Below are 7,282 nucleotides of genomic sequence, written 5' to 3' on the forward strand. Positions count from 1 at the left end.
ACCTCGCGCGGGGACGTGCGTCCTGTCAGCGGCACGTCAGAGCCCGTGTCACCTGCGGGAGAAACCGGCGTGAGCGTGGGGCACCCGGGGGTACAGGAGGGCCCCCACAGATCCAGCTCGGGTTCCCCCACACACCTGCAAAGTTCTGGGACATTTGCAGGCCATACTCCGGGTGTGACCAGTAGGGTCCCCAGTGACAGGGTCAGCCGAGGCCCTGACTTTGTAGACCCTCCCAGGTGCCCTCTCTGCCCGCCACCCTACAGCACCCAGCACTGAGACCCAGGGTGTTCCAGGAGGGAGGAAGCCAGGAGGAGGCAGGAGGAGCACGGAAGCACTGCAGGGTCCTGCCTGCAAGCTCTGCCAGGACCGGCAGTGGGACTGGGTGAGACGTCTCTGTGCACCAGCTCGGGTACCAAGAAACCATTTCACCAGCCCGGCCAGCGCGACTGCAACCCCAGCTCGATGGACAATCACCTTCTCCAGGTGTCCACATGAGAGAAAAACAGACGTTACTGCTTCCATTGAAACGTGAGTCTGCCCAACCTGTGCTTGGGAAAGTCTAGTTTCCCTTTTCCTCCCAAGTTCCCACCAAACAATCAAGGCACACGTGAAGTAAGGCCAAAACTGCCCAAGGGGGTGAAGCCCTTTCCCAGCAGAGGTCAAAGTGGGGACAGCGGGGACCCAGCAACAGCACCCCTGCAGCACCTACCGAATGGGGGCCTTGTCCTTCGCCCACCATCCTTGCCCACCACTCTCTCCTTGCCTTCTCCCCTACCTCCTTTCTGATCCAGGAGCCCCTTCCTGCCCACCCCCTAACCCCTGGCCTGCAGCAAGGATGTGGGCACACCAGCTGCACTTCTTTCTGTACGAGGGTAAAAGGGACCAGCTGCTTCTCTCCTGAACTCACTCCTGTCAGGTGGGCTTTTCCCAGGGCCGTCAGGGAGGAAAACAGATGCTCTCTGTCCACGCAGCACCCCAGCCCAGCCCAGGCCCAGTCTCCTCTGAGCTCGGGACTTATATCCATGGGCTGACTGCCCAGATGAAACACTTATCTCAGAGTAGTTAGTGATCAAACTGACAATCTAAGAGTAAGTTCTAGTCAGTGAGGTGAAACAGCCAAACCCTCAGACAGCTCTGGATCCCGACGTCCCAGCTGGAGAAGCAGAGCCTGGGACAGGTCCTAAGAAATGTTCAGCCAGAACAAGAGGCTGGAGGGCACAGGCTGAGCAAGAGGAAGAGCAGCTGCTAGAGAAAGTCTGCAGAGGTTCAGGTCCAGGGCCAAGAGAGAGGCAGATGCCTGAGGAAAGAGCAGGAGTTAGGGGCCGGGGAAGGGCGAGGAGCGTTACATGTGCGTGGACTCGGGCGGAGTGGTGTGAGGCTGCTCCTTGGGGCCCTCAGCCAGCAGGACGGAGTCCACGGACTTGTTGCTGAGGCGCAAGGGGCCCAGGCGGTGGAAGTTGTCGGGAGAGTGGGGGATCTGCATGCGGGCCCTCTGGGAGGGCACCACTGTCTCCCCGGGAGACAGCCAGGGTGGCACCCTGGACAGGATGCTCAGGTCCTCATCCGGGGAGAACACAGGGTTGTCAATTCCTAGGAGAAAGGGCAGTGGCTGATCAGCTTTCCAGGTGTACCCAGAATTGCAGGATTAGGGTGCTGCTCAGGGGTCAGACACCAGCGCGTCCTACAGCCATCACCTGGAAGGTCAGGGTCATGTGCCTTAGGGGTTTCAGGCCCTCTATCTCACGCTCTCCCGCCCTACACCATGGGCAGGACAGGTGACAGCTCCCTTCTCTCAGAGCAGAGACCCCCAATCTGCCATGTGCAGCTGCACAGCCACAGTCCTACGGTCCTGACCAATGACCGCCTTTACATCTGAGGCCGCAGAGGGCCACCCTAGCCCCTCACCTGAGGGGGAGTCCGTTGCTGTGTCCCTGGTGACATTTGCCAGGAACTCAATCCCCCCACTCATCTCCTCAGCATCGTTGGGGTTCTCTTCTGGGTCTGAAAGTTCCAAATCTGGTGGCAAAGAAAGGGCAGAAAGGGAAATGGGCTGGGAACACGAAAGGCCCTGGTCCAATGCCCCTAAGTCCCCTGGCACTGCCACTCTGACAAGCAGGGCAGCAGCCCCCAGAGGAGGGTCCAGGGTGCTGGGCGGAGGATCTCCCTCCAAGGACAGCCCTCTGCGCCTTGCCAGGCCCCTTGCACACGTCCCTGAGTCCCTGCTGAAGGCATTTCTGCCAAGGCCCCATCGGTACCTTTTTCCTTAATGGTGAAATTGTGTATGGGGTTCTCCATTGGCAGTTTCCCATTAGGAATACTGCTGTTTCTCTGAAAAACAGAATGAAACCGCTTACAGGTAAGGGAACAGTGGCCACGGGGCCCTGACTGCAGATTGTCCCTGGGAGACCCACTGGTCCCCAGCCCAGATCCCCTCCTTGCCCAGACCTGTCCCTAAAGGGGGTGCCTTGGTGGTTCCAGCACTGACCAGCATGGTCCCATGGTGACCTCAACCCCACACCCCTCACACATGTGGTCCCTCGTTCAGCACCCTTACCCGCTTCTGGGCACGCTCTCGCTTATACAGTTTGACCGCCTTCTTGTTCTGGTTGATGCCCAGCTTGGTCGACTTGAAGGACTCCAGGCGCTTCCTCATGGTTCTGTGGAAGATCTCCTTGTCTTGCTTCTCATCTTCGTCCTGAGTTAACTCATGTCGACTGTAGAGATGTTTGTACTGGGGAAGGGGGAGGTGACAGGGACAGGTGGTGACCTGCAGAGCTGGAGGCACCTAACCTCACCGCGGAGGGCAGCCCCATGGCAGGCTCCCTGTGAAGTTGGCCCGACAGACCCCCAGGACTCCAGAGCCCGGGACAACCTGGTTGGTAGGCCAAGCCCTAACCCTCCAACCTGAGCAGTGTCTGCCCTAAAGACAAGGATTTCTCCCTTTGCTCGGCGAGAAAAGAGGAGGACCTATGCCCCCACCCAAGGCACTTTCTCTGGTCAGGATCCCGAAGGGCTCTGGACAGGAGCCCCCACTCGCTGGCAAGCCCACCTCCTGCCGGGGCTTGTACAGGTACTGCTGCAGCGTGTGGTGAGTGACAATGTCCTCTGTGTCGCGGATGCTCCTCCTTCTCTGTTCCAGGGACTGCATGTCCAGGCACACCGCACTGACATTCTCTCTCCTACATGGGAGGACGCAGAGTGTCTGAGAGTTCCATTGCTCTCCGTGTCTGCCCCTCCTGCCCCGTGCCCTCTGGCCTGGGCAGCAGCCACTGCCAAGAGGGCTGATCCTGGGAGTCCTCTCCTGGGGGGTTTTGGTCAGACTGACCCCACAAGATGCCCATTGGTTGATGTCTGTCCACACCTCTGGTGTGGCTGTGATCAGGAAGACCTGGGAAGTACTGAGCAGGGAATACCGTCACCCCCACCCGTCTCCTGCCCGCAGCAGCCTCCAGGGCATGGTGAGAGGTGCCCTGGTGAGGGGTGGCCTCTCCCAGGGGGAAGCCTGGGCAGACTGGGGCACATACAGCAGGTAGGAGACGGAGGCCTCCACAGTGGAGGGGCGTGGTGTGCTGAAGTCTACGTTGACCATGTTGTCCGTGCTGGGGGAGCGAATGAAGGCCAGGGACCCACGGCGCTCTCCCTGCGAGAGGATATGCCTGCATAAGCCAGGACAGGGAGCACCCCAGGCACTGGGACAGAGTGGACAGGGCCTGGGAACCCTACAGCACCTGGAGAGCGGAGATTTCAGAGACCGTAGCCAAGGCCTTGCTTGAGCTGCGCGGTTAGTTAGCCATTGTGTTAGGAAAGTGAAAACACAATTGTGTGTGAAGGACACGGCACCTCAGTGGCACCTGGGGAACGTTGGGAAAACATGACAGATCCCCATGGGATTAGGAAGGCGACCCCTGTCCCTACTGGGGGTCCAAACCAGCTGTCCTTGTTTCTCCAAGAAAGGGATCCTCAGGATTGAACCTTCAGACAGACCACACAGAGCAGAGCCTGATGGGAACCAAAGTCAGATCCTGGCTTCTGAGGGTGGGGGCTGGGCTATGGGGTGGGGACGCCCCTTAGGAGAGGGGCTTGGAGCTGGGAAGGGTGGCTAGGTGGGGCCAACCTGCTGAGGGCAGACAGCACGGTGCACAGGCCACCCGCTGGTGCCATCTGAGCAGGCCTGACCAGGGGTTGGGGCACTGGATGTGGGGAGCAGCAGGCAGAGGTAAGGCTGGGGACCTTGTCAGGGGCCTGCATCACCCCCATGGGGTCTGGGTGTCTGGAGCATGTGGGTTGGGTTTCTATGGAGTGGGATTGAGGTGGTATTGTCTCAGTGATGGTTTAGGGACCCCTCTCCATATCTCCCGATGGCCCCCAGCTCCTCTGCCAGGAGCACCTGGTCCCTCTGAGTAACCTGGGCATCTGAGTGTCTGGTATGGCGGGTGGGTTGAGGAGCCCTGCAGAGGCAGCAGTAATTTTCTCTCTGAACAAACAGATGCTTCCGGTCCCCTAACTCCATCTCTGTGTTGAGGCCACCAGGTTTGCTGAGACTCTCAGCTCACCAGACTCTATGCAGACCCCCGCTGCAGGGGAAAGGACAAAGGGAAGGCATGAAATCTGCAGCTTTTGAGGGATCAGAGGCAAGGCAGGGACTCCTGGTCAGAGCCCCTCAGAGGAGGCAGAGGCAGGGGTCTAAAGTGACCCTGCCGCTGTGAATGTTGGGTGTCCTTCTGGGCAGCAGTATCCAGCAAGGCTATGTGGGATGGCCTGAAAGTCACTGTTTCAGGCCACACACTGGGGACGGGAGGAGCAAGCTCAGGACTTGCCTAGACCCAGGCCTGTGCAGGGCGCCAGGTGACCTTGGGACCCACGGGGCATGCACGGAGACATGCATATTGCAGAGGTGGCCTGGTGATGAATGTAATGGCCATGTGATGGTCACATGTATGCATTGAGAAGCTAGGAAGCAGGGCCAGGAGGTGTGTGGCCACTGGCGAAGAGGCCAGCCAGACTGCGTGTCCCATGAGGAGTGGAGTTAGACCTGAGACCCACCATGACTCCTGTCCCATTTGACACATCCTGAGTCCTGTCAGGGGCTGGAGGCTGCCATTAGGGAGGTGGTATCAGAAACAGCGAGATGCTGGGTGTCACCATGCAGTCCACCCACGTGCTTCTTGAGCCCTGCTCATTGATGCCACCCCTGGATGCATGCGGGTGGAGAGCCTTTTCAGAGACCCGGGGGTGGACCCATTTACCCCGAGAAGGCAGGGAGCTCTGTGAGTGCAGGAGAATCGTTCACTTGGAGGGACAAAGAGATGTTGAGGAGGCCACCTGTCCATCGGTCTGTTCCATACTTACCCCCTGGGACTTGAGAAGACATCCTTACTGCTTCCCCCTGCGTGTGTGTGTGCACATGCACACACATATGTCTACATGTGCCTGGGTGTGCATGCATGTATGTGTGTGCATTTATGTTGGGAGCCATAGCCCCATAATTCCCTACCTGGTCTCAGAGGTCAGACCGACCCACCAGCACCATAGAGTGTCCTACAGAGCAGCGGTCGCCAACCTTTCAGACATCACGGACCACCAGTTGGCGACCTCTGCTACAGAGTCATGGGGGAAGATTCTATGCCTCAGCCTCCTGTGAGTGAGGAGCTGTGACATGACCCTTTCCTGGGGTGCTGAAGGACCCATGAGCCTCACATAGAGTTGTGGGTGGACCATTAAGAACAGCACAGTGTGCCCAGTGGTTAGAGCATCAGCCAGTGAACTGAAGGGTCACAAGTTCAATTTCCAGTCAAGGGCATGTATCTGGGTTGCAGGTTTGATCCCTGGTCCCATTTGGAGTGCATACAGGAGGCTATCAATCAATATGTCTCTCTTATATTGATGTTTCTCTCTCTCTCCCTTCTTCCACTCTCTAAAGATCAATGGAAAAAATATCCTTGGGTGGGGATTAACAACAACAACAAAAGAATAGCAGTGCCACCCGCAACTACCTCCCCACCATGTCTTGGGTGCGGAAGACCCAGTGGCTGTCCCCGTCCCACGTCCGGGTCCTGCATCAGCCCCCACCTCCAACACAGAGCAGATGTGGAGAGTCTGGTACCTCGGCCACGTAGCTGATGGCGTCCTTCAAGTTGAGCTCATGGAAAACATTAAGAATTCGATCTCGTGACTTTTGGGCTGACTTTCTCATAAGGATCTTGCTGAGGAATTTTCTATCAAAATTGGACCACCTGGGGGATGGAACCAGACAGTGTCAGCACCTGGCGGGCTGTGGGCGAGCCCGGGGAGGATGGGCAGGGCATTCCCAACCCCCTACCCAGACTCACTGAACATGGTCTCCCAGAGCTGGGTGGGCACAGAAGACCTCTTTCTCTCTCCAGAGATTTTTTTTTTTTTTTACTATTTATAGCAACCACAAAGGCAAATTTTAAAATAAAAGCAATAAATGATAATCATACCAATTTCACAATTCTGTTCTTCGTTCTTACCTTTCCATCTGAGGACAGTTGTCATTAGAATGTATATAAAATTGTGGGTTCTGTTTTCTCATTTAATTCGATATTGTAGAGAGTTTTCCAAGTCGCTACACAACCCTCCAGAAAGGTGGGCTGAGGACAGAGTGGGGCCAGGCAAGGGCAGGGGCCCCGAGCTCTGGCTACAGTGACAGGGGTACATTGCACCTGCGTGAGGCGAAGGCCACCTGCACCCCCACCCAAACCCCTGGTTCTCTCTCACACTTAGAACCAGGCTGCCCAGAGGAGTTTTAAAACTCAACACAATTAGAACACTGTCCAGTTGTTTGGGTTAGAATCGGATGTGACTGGGCCAGACTTGGAAAGAAGCTTCTAAAAGAGGCTCAGTGCACTGTGTCAGGGGGACACCCTGGGCAGGAGGGGTCCCAGGTGAAGGAAGGAAACCCAGGCATTTTGGGTCCTTTGAGTGCAGGGTTCTTCTGTAATTAGGGTTTTGTGGGGTTAGATTTAAGGTAAAAGGCGGCATTCTTTCTCCCCTGAGGGTCCTATACTCAGCCTTTGACTAAAGGAAGAGGGAGGGGAACAAACAGCTGAGGCAAAAGTGCCTCCCCAGGTTCCCGCCAGAGGCAGCGCCAGCCACTTACTTGTCTCTGAGGTAATTGTGTCCGATTTGCCCTGATATGTCCTCAATGGCTGAGAGGATGTGGTCGAAAGCCTTTCCAAAACAGACAGGAGGGTTGCTGTCACGTGAGGGCCTCCCTGTGCTTCTCCCCATGCCTCCCCCTCCCCCCCAGTACTCTTCCCCT

General features: G+C 57.0%; 1 protein-coding gene across 2 annotated transcripts in view; it reads right to left on the reverse strand.

Annotated features, from left to right (window-relative positions):
* Positions 1–7,282, reverse strand: part of SLC9A3 (solute carrier family 9, subfamily A (NHE3, cation proton antiporter 3), member 3) — a 75,868-nt gene continuing 68,586 nt past the window's right edge. Inside the window, exons 9-17 of one of the 2 annotated variants that reach the window (XM_006762450.2) lie at positions 7,121–7,198; positions 6,104–6,233; positions 3,525–3,640; positions 3,050–3,179; positions 2,555–2,731; positions 2,256–2,328; positions 1,906–2,016; positions 1,347–1,590; positions 1–52 (exon numbers count right to left, since the gene is read on the reverse strand). In XM_006762450.2, the coding sequence (XP_006762513.1) occupies positions 49–52; positions 1,347–1,590; positions 1,906–2,016; positions 2,256–2,328; positions 2,555–2,731; positions 3,050–3,179; positions 3,525–3,640; positions 6,104–6,233; positions 7,121–7,198 (1,063 nt within the window). In that variant the 3' untranslated portion in view covers positions 1–48. Of the gene's footprint in view, positions 53–1,342; positions 1,591–1,905; positions 2,017–2,255; positions 2,329–2,554; positions 2,732–3,049; positions 3,180–3,524; positions 3,641–6,103; positions 6,234–7,120; positions 7,199–7,282 lie in introns of those variants that run through there. The other variant, XM_006762451.2, reaches the window with a different exon arrangement.

The sequence above is a fragment of the Myotis davidii genome, unplaced genomic scaffold (assembly GCF_000327345.1).
Source record: "Myotis davidii unplaced genomic scaffold, ASM32734v1 scaffold135, whole genome shotgun sequence".
Classification (NCBI taxonomy): domain Eukaryota; kingdom Metazoa; phylum Chordata; class Mammalia; order Chiroptera; family Vespertilionidae; genus Myotis; species Myotis davidii.